The 13,545-nt window shown below is 31.1% G+C and overlaps 1 protein-coding gene across 1 annotated transcript in view; it reads right to left on the reverse strand.

Moving 5' to 3' along the window:
• The window catches only part of Apoltp (Apolipoprotein lipid transfer particle), a 67,158-nt gene that overhangs the window by 52,145 nt on the left and 1,468 nt on the right, over positions 1 to 13,545 (reverse strand). The window contains exons 3-18 of the mRNA XM_068768098.1: positions 13,405 to 13,523; positions 10,950 to 11,083; positions 10,123 to 10,264; positions 9,870 to 10,022; positions 8,860 to 9,073; positions 8,572 to 8,683; positions 7,654 to 7,818; positions 6,780 to 6,914; positions 6,279 to 6,400; positions 5,578 to 5,693; positions 4,875 to 5,029; positions 3,982 to 4,124; positions 2,448 to 2,624; positions 1,863 to 1,972; positions 1,003 to 1,329; positions 240 to 424 (exon numbers count right to left, since the gene is read on the reverse strand). Coding sequence (XP_068624199.1) covers positions 240 to 424; positions 1,003 to 1,329; positions 1,863 to 1,972; positions 2,448 to 2,624; positions 3,982 to 4,124; positions 4,875 to 5,029; positions 5,578 to 5,693; positions 6,279 to 6,400; positions 6,780 to 6,914; positions 7,654 to 7,818; positions 8,572 to 8,683; positions 8,860 to 9,073; positions 9,870 to 10,022; positions 10,123 to 10,264; positions 10,950 to 11,083; positions 13,405 to 13,523 — 2,509 coding nt within the window. The remainder of the gene's footprint in view (positions 1 to 239; positions 425 to 1,002; positions 1,330 to 1,862; positions 1,973 to 2,447; positions 2,625 to 3,981; positions 4,125 to 4,874; positions 5,030 to 5,577; positions 5,694 to 6,278; positions 6,401 to 6,779; positions 6,915 to 7,653; positions 7,819 to 8,571; positions 8,684 to 8,859; positions 9,074 to 9,869; positions 10,023 to 10,122; positions 10,265 to 10,949; positions 11,084 to 13,404; positions 13,524 to 13,545) is intronic.

Genomic DNA, 13,545 nt, shown 5'->3' on the forward strand with positions numbered 1-13,545 from the left:
TGTTACCCGCTGAAGAGTTCCTTCACTACATTAAAGATAAAATTGCAACATAATATTCGGTTGTACTATTCGAATATTTTATTTTGATGACTATATATATATATAAAAATAGGCGCAGTGTAAGACGTTCACACACACATTGTTAGGTCGCTACCGACCGATCTTATAAGTCTATGGAGGAGACCCAAATCCCATGATCCTCATATGTTGTTCTAAGGTTAAAACAATTGAGTACATACCTAGGTCTAATCATGCCAGCAAAATCTAAATTCCCAGATTGTTCAAACTTGTCCACAACAGTTCCAGACATTTTTGTGTCCACGTAGCTGGTGCCCATTAGGTTCATGTTAAGCGGCAAACCGCAACCCGTAGGTACTGAGAATGTCGTGTCGAGGAACAAAGATGCTTTGTTATATTTTATTTCCTGGGGAAGACACATTAGACATTTATTGTTATGATAGTAGATGGGATTCTTTCTACATTACATATACGACTTTTCAGAAAATTTAGTTTAAGTTTATTAAAACTACCCCTTTTGGTTACCAATATTAAAATAACGTGTACTATATTCGCTGGAAGGAGTTAATAATAGAAAATGCACAGCACAATTTCTATTTGTTTGGCTTCAATTTGATCTCTTCTCAGATTAAAGCGCGTAAGGAATCTTCATAGTTTAATGTTGAACGTTATCATTCAAAAGTCAATCTGATGTTATTTTATATCAAATTTGGCTATTGTTGCATTTTCATGACACACTCAAATGTTAAATGTAAATGATCCTGTTTAATCTCTACATATTAAAAAAATTATTAGTTTTTTTTAAATTATTAATAAAATTAAATGTATAATGTCACTTGCACAACTTAAAGTATAAATGTAAACACTTCTGTATATTTCCTTACAATTTTTGACGTCCAACGACATTTAAAAATCAATCGTCTGTCCTTTTTATTTTATAATCTGGTATAGTCCATATATATTGTGTTAAGTTATTTAACTTACTTTTCCTGATAATATCTCTAATATAGTCAGCTTAGGATTTAACTTCTCTAATGACTTCATAATTTCATCAGGACCTTCTGCACTCCAGAATGATATTTCATTGCCAAAAACTTTGATGCCCAGCTCTGCCATGGGATATTGATGCTTAAGTGCACTGTTTTTGTATCCAAGATCATCGATTTTGCCTCGCAGTTCATCTGCTTCATTAGGAGATCGTAATATTCTTAGTTTGTTAAACTTGTTGGTTATTTCGGTCTTACTCAAAGGTCCGTTCTTGCCGAAGAACGCTTCGAAGTACCTTTCAAAGCCTTCACCGCGGGCTTTGATCTAAAAAAAAACATTTCAGTGTATTGGTTGTTACCGCAGATAGGATATAAGCATGCATTTATTTATTTAGAAGTGAATTGTTGATTTGTTATGGAGGGAAATACGAATCTGTAAGTGAGGACACAACAAACTAAAGAGAAGATTTCTTTCGTTGGCTATAGGAGTACTACAGTGGCAACCCTTACTCAGTTACATGTTACAGTACAAGCTTAACTTGTACTAGTGCTGATTTTCAGTAAGGGACTGAGTTACTTATGTTTTTATAGCTCGCCGAAACTACTTGCAAATCGCAATAAAAGTTGGGATTTCGAGATAAAATACATAAGAATGGTAAATATAGAAAAACGGGTACAATTTGCACAAATTTATCAATCATCACTAATGTTAAACAGTAGGCAATATTATATTTGACCGAAAACGAGTAAATTACGTTATTTATTATTAGGACTAATCAACGAATAACTACAATGTGATATTTACAAAACATAGCATGTAAGAATTTTTCCAATAAATTCTTTTAAGTGTTTTAATACCTCAAGTAGGTTGATAGATTCTCCGAACATGTCGACAGTCAAATTAAGGGACAGTGACCTTGGAATGTATGAATCTGGAGAGAAAACCACATTGGCCTCGTAGTTACCACCTGCAATAAAAAATGTACACTATTAGAGGCTTTAAAATGGCTGTGTAAGAAGAATATTTTGTTAAAAAAAAGCTAAATCAAAATTAAAAATAAAACTTTACTGGTTCGACGAATTACTGTGTTTTATTTATTATTTAAGACGAGGATTATATTGTACTGAAAACAACACTTTTCCTTTCCTAAGTGAATTACAGAATAAAATAAAAAATCACACTTTTGTCAAATTTTTGATGATTAATGATGTAATCAAAAAAAAAATACGACATACTATACCACATTATAATGAAAATATAATAACGTGTAAACGTGTAACATATAACGAACAATGTTTTATGTTGTATAAAACTAACAAATCATCCATATATTCAATAAATAAAGTGATTACTCTGAAGTAAGTTTAATTCTTATTCTATTAGGCTGAAAAAACAATAAATTAACTTGAATTTATCAATTATCAAAGAAAAATTATATTAACCTGCATTATATTGGTCGAAGAAAATGCTTTGCTCATAATTCCTGGAGAACATCCTAAAGTCTGGGCTGTCTTCAAGTTGCGGTAAAGTGTTACCCGACAGCAAACCCTGAATTTCTACTCGTGAGGGTAAAGATGACTGTCCGAGGTTGTTCAAGTGGCTCCATACAAATGTAATTGCTGTGCGATTAAAAATAGAAATGATTATCGTTATGAACAACGATAACACGATAAACGTTCACGATATTTCGTAACATATTGGCAATATAAAATTTAAATTATATATTCATAATGTACGAATTTAACCTTAGTGAAAGTTAATATTTTTGCACTAAAAAATATGTACCACAATTCCTAAAAAAAGTTATGAAGGACCATATGAAGTAACTAAATACATCATCATTATCTCAGTTTTAGAATGTCCAATGCTGGACATGATGCTCTTGTAAATATTACCAACAAGACCAGTTGGAATCAATCTGCATCCAATGTATTCCAACAAACTTAAAAAAGTTTCCTATTAACTGTTGGACATCCTACGCTGCTCGTGCCGGTGTATGGCCTCCACTCTAAGATAAGCCTGTTCCGTTAATAGCCCTCTAAGATATTCTACTATTACAGTATTTTCATCACATGGACAGAACATGGTTAGATATAAATTGCATATTTTCCAGGATTTGTTTTAAATATTTTATTTCATTGTTTAAAAAGCCGTCCGGAATTGAACTCACAGCTAATATGATATGCAGTTTTTTTATTACACCAATACCTCGCTTTGCGTCGTTTCGTTTTGCGTTTTTTGCGAAGTTGCGTCGCTGCCTAATTAGTACTAATTTTCACTGTGCGTCGTTAGATTTTCTAGGTTGCGTTTTTTTGGGTTCGAATCTTTAATTTTTTTTTTTATAAAAGATGGCAACTATTTTTTGTAATTGCGCCATGCCATTAAAACTCGGGGATTCCCTTTCTAACTAAAAATCAACGCAATTTTTATACAGTTTTATTTTCACTTTGTTTTGTTAATTTTAAGAGTTCAGTTTCAATTACGTAGTGTGTTGTAATGTAGCGTGTTGTGCTTTTTTAAAAAGAAAATAATAAATTCATATAAATTTTTACGTGTTGTTTCAGGTTCCAAAAAAACGTAAATATTATTCCAATTTATTTATTGCCAGAGTTATATTATTTTTATTTTTTAAATGTTTATTTTGTTCAATTTTCTTTTTAAAAGTAATAAGTAGTAATTTCGTGACCCTGGAATCTATCTTCGATGTTTACATGATTTGCTATAGAAAATCTGAATTCACTTTGCAGTGTTTAAATTTACGTCGTGTTTTTTTTCAACGTTACGACGACGCAAAGAGAGGTACAAAGTTACCACCAATGGAGTGGTATATAAACCATTTGGTTATTCTTACAGACATATTATAATAATACATTATATATTTTTTGTTGATAGACTGGTCGCTTGTGCCTACTTTGTCCCTACTACTTTGAATCGCAGATGCCTGTAACTGTAGACTTTATGGACTGTAGATTGTACCTTGATTGACTGGTTCATTCTTCAATGCATGGAGTATTTTTCTAATGATGCTCAAATCCGGACAACGCATGACTTGCAGATACGAAGCGATGCGTATTTCTATATCTACTAAATCTTCGCGGAATGTTTCTAAGAAGTATTCTCTAAAACGAAAATTAAAATAGTCAATTTTAATGATCTATGTTTTCAATGCGGAACTGTATCATGCTTTCCGTTTTACTATTCAACCATTACATGACAATATCAATGGATAATATGAAAGGTAGTATTATTTTAAAATAGTACTGTCACAAATATTAAATCGTAAAGATGAAACAACAAATACCTAATGTATTATCTAATTTTTTGTGTATACTATACATTGATTTCTTAATTTCAAGTAAAACATATGTACGATAGTTCGTATCTTTGCTATTTTAAAATTTAAGTTATTTTTACATTAGATATAATTTTTTGTCTCAATATGATAAGTCTCTACCCAGATATTAGATTGGACATAATCCTGTCTTAAAAAAAAATATAGATATAAAATAAAAAAATAATAGCTATTATATTATTCACATATATCAACATCATAATTCCAGGAGTAAGACATTCACTGCTAGATATAGGCCTGCCCACATAAATTTCCAAAAGTACCGCCTGGAAATAGTCTGAGTCCAGCTTCTGACAGCATTAACAAGATCATCTGCCCACTTTGTGGATGGGCGTCCTGCGCTGCACTTGCCGGTCCTCGGTCTTTATTATAAGGGCTTAGCGGACATTCGTTCTACGCGTTATATGACCTGCCAATGCCACTTCAACTCTCCAACCCGCTGGACTATGTCGCATATTTTTGTTTGTCTACAGATATATATTATAAACATATTGTTCGAATGTTTGTTTAATTTTACCTTGTCTCTACACATGGTGTTTTTCTGAACGCGTCTATAGCTGTCAGCCGAATAGGCACAGGCACTAATACATCGCCTATTATGTTCATAAGCACATCCGCAAACTCTTGTTTGAATCCTCCGATATTTCCTAGTGCTTTGATCGCGTAGATAATCTAAAAATTAAATTAATTAATTTTCAGTTTAAAAATTTACTCTTTATTTTACTTCGAGGCAAAAAAAAGTAGTAGTAAGAGTGTACATAGGGCAAGACGCAATTTTTTCCAGACAACAATTAGATCGACTTGATTTATAAGGAAAAATACAGTGAGCAGCCATGGAAAAGGTAAGCTGGAAAAGAAATAGATGTACAGATGTCCTATGTACAGATCACCTATATACTTGCTCATCATAATATCTCTGGAATCTCAAAGTTAAGAGTCGTAAAATTTGGTTACAATATTTCTTTCACCAAGATGTCAACTAAGAATGATTTTCTACCAAATTCAACACGCAAAGGGCGTTGTGGAAGAGTTCATGTTTTCTAACTGAAGCTTTTGGCCAGAATATTTTTTGCATGTTAGAAAATACCAAATATTAATTTTATGAATTTACACCAACAGGCAATGCGGGCCACGCGGAGCGAGTAGGGAATGACTAATGGGTGATAAAAAAGAGTAATTTAAGAATTGTGAACAGATTTTAATTTATGTATATTTATTACCTTATTTCGATCTTCACGTGGAGCATTTGAAAGTCCTTTGGCAACGACCTCTGTGACGATGCGTTGGAATTCCTCGATAATTTGTTTCGGAATTTCTTCTTCACCACATTCGCGTACTACAAACAAAAAATAATTTATAGTTAAAAGGTACAAAAGCACACAAGTGCAAGTATGATGAGATCATAAATTTATTATCATAGACTTTGGTAATTATAAAATAACTAGTTTATTTTTATAATTTCTCTTTAAAGCAAATAATTATGTTATTTTACTATAAGTAAATTATAAAAAAAAATAATGTCAAGAATGAGTTAAGAATAAAAAAAGCGGTACAATAACTCCAATAAACAAAAACCATTATAGTGAAAGTACACAACAAAGAAAAAGGCTTTAAAAGTTTTATTTATTATTGATTATTATTTAAATTAGAATGTTTTTATATGTGTTTATCCGTAAAAGAATAAGATTTAATTGCAATGAACCTTTTTCGAATTGATAATTTAAAGCATTTCGAAGTGGTAAAATTCACAAAACCTATGTACATTACATTACATGTTTTAATACTTTGTCTATATAGAATTGCAGCTGTTTGTACTATGAACTTGTTATGTATTTTTAGTAGTTATAGTGAAAAAACATCTGCTTTCATGAGAACTGCCAAGGTATATTAACAATTTAACAAATAAAACAATAAAACTTACATGACTTGCCGCTGTGTCTACAATATGAATGCACCATGGAAGACACAGTGAAACTGATAATTTTGTCGTTTTTTTGTTTTTGTAACAGCTCTAGCATACTTTTGAGCATTTCTACTCTGGGCCTGTAAACATTGTAATAAACAGAATTTTTTAAGATATATCGTTTTAAATTTAATTCAGAAGAACTGTATCTAATATAGTGTTAGCAATAGTAAAGTTCTTTAAGCAAAAAAGTTTTAACAGCTTAATGAGTACAACTCTGTGACATTGTTCCAGCAGGACGGGGTTTCTTGTCACATACCATATGCCAGCATAGAGGTCGTACGGGAAATGATTCCATGAAAAGTTATATCGAATAAGGGGACGTTGAATGGCCACCAAAAAGATTTGTTGCCTTGTGATTTTTTTATGCAGACATCCATCACAAGTACATAAAAAAAAACATCGAATTCGTATTAGAAAAAAATTAATTAATTAAAAAATATGTTTTTCCTATAATACCTGGGTATCATGGCCATAGACATAAGCCATTCATGTCGAGTTTCCTTATCCACATCTTCATTTATTACTTTGTCCTTTATCAACTCTACTGATCCTATGCTTGCTATGTATGGCAATGCATCAAGAATATGTTTTCTGTAATAATAAAATAAACCATTTTTACTTTCTAACCATACAGGTCAAACAAGGAAAAAATGTGACAGGGTCATTTAAAAAAAATGAAGCTTGTATAACTCTGAATTATTTAACAAAATAAGGTTCTAAGAAATGTGACTATGCTTCTATACAAAACGAATAACCAACATAAGAAATACATTTTGTGCGCAAAATATGAGTAATTCTTATAAATCTGTAAACGCTTATATTTATACAATCCATTGAACCTGCAAATGCCTTTTGGGCAGCAGTGAGAGTATACTAAAAACAAAATTGTATTTTTTATGTAGCATAATCGGATTCTAGCTAACAAGATCATCTATTTAAGCCAACAAACTGTGTTTGCTTAATTAAACATGTTAAGAAAATATTTCTTATCAGAAATTATGAAAAGACAGTAGAAGATAGAAGACAATTTTATATACAAAACTATAACTAAGACGCGTTTATTATAAATCGCAAAATATAGATATATACATACTACTTCCGACATCTTATATCAAATGTGTAAAATAATTATGTCTATGTACTTTTCTTTATTAAAATATCATTCAGTTTCGTTCTTGCAGAGAAATATTATTTTATAATAGCCTTTAAGCTGTAATAATTATACTTGCTTGCTATAGTAGAAATAGGCATCTAATCGCTAGAACAGACCTACCAGGACAAAAGCTAAAAATTAATTTCATTTGTATAAAAATAAACGAGTTTGACTTACGAAGCGGCCGGACAAATGGTAGGCGCTCGCGCGAGCAGTTGCCCCAGCGCTGGGTAATGCAACTTGCGGGCTGATCTCACAAGTCTACCCCACAATCCCACAATTGAACCGCTGTCCATGTTTTCATCTACACTGGTTTCTTCTCCATCTGGTGTTTGTTTCACCCTTGAATTTGGTGAAGTTAGAAGAATTTTAAAACTTAATTTTTCATCAAAGGTTACTTATTTTAAATTAATACCATTTATACAGGACGATTGATATCAGGTGTTAAAGCTTAATAACTTCGATACGGCGTAGACTATAGTTGACGGTCACATGTGAATGCCCGCAGCCAATGATGGGAGTTTTTATTTAAAATTACAAGCTGATACAGATATGCATTATTTTCATCTAATGTTATTACAACACACTGTTATTGCAGGGGTAGATTAAAATTTCTTGGTTCACGACTAATGTCGACGCTCGGCCGTGCGCGTTCACATTACGGCCATCGGCTGCAGTCGATGCTCGCCTATGTATGTATGGTTTTGTGGTTGACAAGCGCAGTACCGAAGTGGTTAAAGAATTGAATTTATAGCTAACTTTTCAAACAACCTAAACTAGTAGTGATCACTCAGAAATATATTACATTTATTTATTTTCTCAATTTGAATTCGACTGGCCAATATTTTCTTTCAATACAAAGTCTGTAGAAACAGATAGCAAACACTAATCAATTTTAAGATGTAGCAATCTGAATTTTGATAACAGTTACTATATTGTATATAATTTACTTATTATTAATGAAACCATTTATAATTTTTTTTGGAGGGGGTACACCATAAGCTAATAGAAATCAAAAGAGCTATACATTTCAATCATTTGTATACTAAAAAAGCGGGAAAATTTAGTTGAATTTTATTTTATATCATTACTCACAAACAAAGTAGTTTTATCACATCTCTTGCAGATTTCAGTTCACCTGTTTCTCCTTTACTGTGTGGTGTGTGATGATGCAGTATGTTTGAGCGTTTATGTATAGCGGACCAGGCTGTAAGCAAAACGTATTTAAATATGAACCATAATTTCCTGACTTAATTATCAGATAACAAATCATATATTAGTATAAAAAAGACCAGCCTAGTTCAAATAAAATTTATCAAGCAGAGATAAAATGTGCCAAAGAATAAAATTATTATCAAACTATGGACTGCACTTTTCACTTACATTTCGGTTGAGATTCCATTATTTCACTATCTGTCTTATTTAACTCCCTGATCAATACCAAGTCTTGTATAACTGTTGACATTGCTCCAGAGTTTCTTCCAGAAAATGGTTCAAAGAGGTGTCTCTCGCGACAGTTCACAGCTTTATAGACATTGTGATCGACGGTTATTCTACATTTACTTTCAGATTTAAGAACAGGCCATGTTTGGAATTTCTGTAAGAAATATAATTATGTTTTTGTTCAAATTAACCATTATTAAATGAATCTGTAGTTGACAAGTTTATCTATCCTGCTACTAAATAAATTTGTATAACAAATTAATGACATCATTTTTTTATAATTTTTTTTGTATTTATAAAAATAGCTATAATGTTCTTGTGTTCAAAAATGAGAAACATAATCTACTTAAAAAAAAGATCTTGCTTGCTATTTCGGGTTAATTAGTTATAGTTGAAATATACATATATATGAGATTTTCCCTTTACCGATTCTCTATATCTCTGCAACCAAAAGATTTGCAGGGAGTAGGCGGGTTAAGGAGCGTTCATTAAAAAAAAAAACTGCCCGTCTCAAGGTAAACAGCTAAATTGTCAGATTTTTTCTATGTGTTTAAAACTACAAAAGAATAGATTTTATGAACTTGCACTCATAAAAAGCAGTGCCAGCCCTGCAAAAGTGCGGGCAACAACTATAATAGTTTTAACCCTTTCGATACTGCAGTACAATAGTGTCTCAGATCTAAAATTGAAATTATATTTAATTCTTACTTCAAGCGTGTTAATGTACTTATTTGTGCTAATTGGCAATAAACATATAATTTTCACTAAGATTTAAGGAGTGTAAAGACTAAATTGGGACCATATAAACCAAACTGCTTATAAATTTGACACAGCAGTCTCTCATCACAATTCAGTGGGACGTTTTGTCCCAACAGTCCATATGTTTGATGGGACATATATATACCTACAGTATTGTAAGGATTAAAATAAAAGATTAAAATTACACTCACACTTTGAAAATCATAGCGAACAGTCTGTAATATAGACATATATTTATATCTATCTCTGCACATTGACAAGTTCCTCTTTTTTACTAGTATTAAACTTGTGTTTTCTTGACCACGGACTGTATATTCCACATTGCATGTACCATGGATATCTTGCTGGAAAAGTACAAATAAACAGTAATGTATTAACAACATAATAAAATTAAAATAGTTATATCACAGACAGGTAGTAACAATAAAACAAAAACATATTTACCTCAACTCCAATGAAATTAATGTCAAATCTCTTCATGCTGTTTTGAAAGAGAGACAAAATGGCTCTTTTAAAATTAAGTACCCAATCCTCCTCCATAAGGTCAGGACAAATTTCTGACACAATGCCATCATGGAATGCAAATCTGAAACAGTTTTACAAATTATCATTTTAAAAAATAATTCATTTTAAGTTGGCATTCCATGGTTTGCTTTAAGTTCCTTTATATTTGAAAATTTTCCATATATTTTAAACCCTAACAAGGTTATGCCTATGCTGAAATAGCTGGTCTTTCATCTCTACTCCAGAACCTTGTGGCCCCTATGGCCATCTAATTATCTTGCACATATGTGACCTGACCACTCCCACTTCAACTTGCCAATCCAAGTGTATACTATTTAGTATAATACATAAACAATTAAATTATTTAGGTTTTAATTGTAATTTATTTGTTAAAATATTATGTAATTCTGGCAACATAGAAAATAGCAGCAACATTGACAATAGTCACTTTTTCTTCTCTAATTTTGCTTTTTGATGCATTGCATGTCTTATTTTAATAAATCCATATTTATTATTAAAAGTTAACAGCAGTATTATTAAACATATACCATTATACATATATGTTATTAGTGTAGAAAGGTAATAAATGCAAACATTGTTAGGGTGCACAATTAGAATTTATATCAGAGTCATGAATATTTTTTATTATTTTTGCAAGTCCTTAATCTTCCAGATGCTATAAATTGTAAATAGACATCCTCTATTAACATTTTATATAAATTTTAAAGTAAGGGAGTATTAAGAAGTTTTAACTATTAAATTTATACCTGAGATCAAATTGTGTGAGTGCCTGGACAAACTTTTCAGTTCTTTCTATTGGATAGTTTTCATCTTGATCTACTAGAGTGATGTTTTGTAAGTGTAACAATCCTTCACATGAATTAATAAACTGTACTTTGACCTGTAATTTCAAGAAAAAGAATAGTAACCACTTTTGAAATTATTATACTTTAAATATCCCACCTCTCTCACACACTCACACTCTTACTGTACAGTAAGAAAAGGACCAATATGCGCGGTAGCTTTATATATATTTTATGTAAATTTAGCGGTGGTAGTTGTTATTCGCATTGTTTGCCGCATGCACATTTATCAGGGGGCTGGCGGCCAGTGCACTTTGTTGCACGACTTCGACTGCATGTGTGGAAGTGGCTAAACATTGGTCCTTTTCTTACTTAGGATGGACTTCCGCAAAATAACACCTGATTCGATTAAATCTCTTGTACAGCCCATTTTTGTCTGTATTGTGGAAGAATGTGATAGCAGAAACTAAATTGGCAATCTACAACAGTTAATAGACTGTAAAGAAATTATTAACAAAATTTTTGTCATAAATTATATTTAACTATAAAACTTAACCCTTTTAGTGTCGGGCGAAAAATATATGCCTCTACGAGAATAACCAGATAAAATGTGGATAAAAACCTAATGAGAAACAATATTTACATGATCTAAAAAGCAGTGTACTTTGGATAAGGTAGAGAATAAAGATTGTCTACTTTTTCACTACTCATTAAAAATTATTTAAATAAATAAGGTAAAAATTTTCATTAAAATAGAAAAATTGTGTTCTTTCTTAACAACTTCTTTGCATATACAAAAATCATTTTTTCATCATACTTTTATATGTACTAATTATTATGAAGGTCTTGAAAAGGTTCAATAAGGGTCCAAAGCCACAGCAAATGACTCTGCAGCTTGGATGTTAGATTTCAGTACCTTCATATTCGGTTGTCTTCCAGAGAGGTAAAATTAAAAAACTATGTTTTTTTAACTCTCTCATAATTAAATTAGATCATTATTAACATGTTACAAATTTATTTTGAAATAAAGTTCTTCTGAAATGTGAATAGTAAATCGGTACAAGACATGGGTCGATATATCGGCTCTGGCTCTTTTTGCCAGTGTAGCAGGAGCCAATATATCGGCTCCCAGCACTAAAAGGGTTAATGTTAAGGGTTAGAGAAGTAAGTTTAAGGAATAAGAATCATATTACCTCATTTTAGATAGTCAATCATAGAATAATCTTAAGTTTTTTGATCTAACTTTGGTAATAAGAAAAATACAAGCGGGTACTTTTACATAAATTATTAACTTCTAAATTAGTTTAAATTTTTCTTTTCTGTATTAAAAAATACTAAAAATTATCAGCATAACTAATGCAGTCATAGCATTGTTTTTTTTTATAGAACACACAACACTTATTTCAGTTCGAAAATAATGCTTTCATTAACTAATCTTACAATATTGGCATAGAAAAAATGCACACAATAAATATTTATCACTGTACCAATCGCACAAATAAGTTTCTGTCGTTTTGTTTCATAAAAATTCAATATCATTGGGCAAAAATACTTACACATATTTTTATTTAAATTATTGCCCATCACCCACCACAACAATTCCATCTTTCTGGAAAAGTTCTAATATGATAAGTCTTCATGCCTAACATCATATTAAACCATTTTTAACTGAATGTATGAGAGCGGAATTGCTGATAATCCATCAGTGCCATAGATCGGAACAAAAGATAATAGGAAGGTACAATATTCAGGGAATATTGCTATAGGAAAAGTAATATTTTCCAGAATGTCGATTATTTTGTACAAAAAGGGAAATTTTCACACAACTATATTTGATATATTTGATATATTTATACACAAATATATTTGACGCCACAATAAAATCACTAACGTTTTAGAGTGGTTTGTTTACCACCATAGCTTGGTTCATGACGTTTTGAATATGTCAAAATTAATACTTATAGTTAGAGCCATCTATTGATAAACGGCGAGAATATAATCGTTCATTCATCTATTAATTATAAAGAAGTCGCGGAATTAGGCTTTACGTTGCGATGAAAGGTAGAAACTGAATAACACAATTCATTTATTTCACTTAAATTGGTTATAATGCACACTTTTGTTTTGAACTGAAATTATAGTTTAACGCGTTTTATTTATAAGGAATATTTAACTTTTATGTTAATTAAAGTTATGTTTAAGTATGATAGTATTTTTTTGTTAATTTTTACTAATAGAACATTCTTACATAACAAGATTTTGAATAAATTGGTTTAATTGTCCTTGAAATTACGTACATAAACTTTTATGCATAATTAATGACAGGCATAAGTCCGTCGTAGCTCAACTGTTTCTAGCACGTTTTTTTTGCTGCTAATAAAGTTCAAAGTAATAAGAGTTTAGCGAAGCTCAAACTTACCTCTGTTGTTATATCTAATGAAGATCGATTATTGCTAGAACCGGCGAAGTATGTCTCTACGTTCACTTTGTATACATAATAGTAAACAGTATGTGCTGCATATTTGAACTTTTCTGGTGCTAAAATAAAAAAAGGAATGCT

This window comes from Battus philenor, unplaced genomic scaffold (assembly GCF_028537555.1).
Source record: "Battus philenor isolate CCGP_79_NKW_IND1 unplaced genomic scaffold, ilBatPhil1.0.hap1 SCAF_24, whole genome shotgun sequence".
Classification (NCBI taxonomy): Eukaryota; Metazoa; Arthropoda; class Insecta; order Lepidoptera; family Papilionidae; genus Battus; species Battus philenor.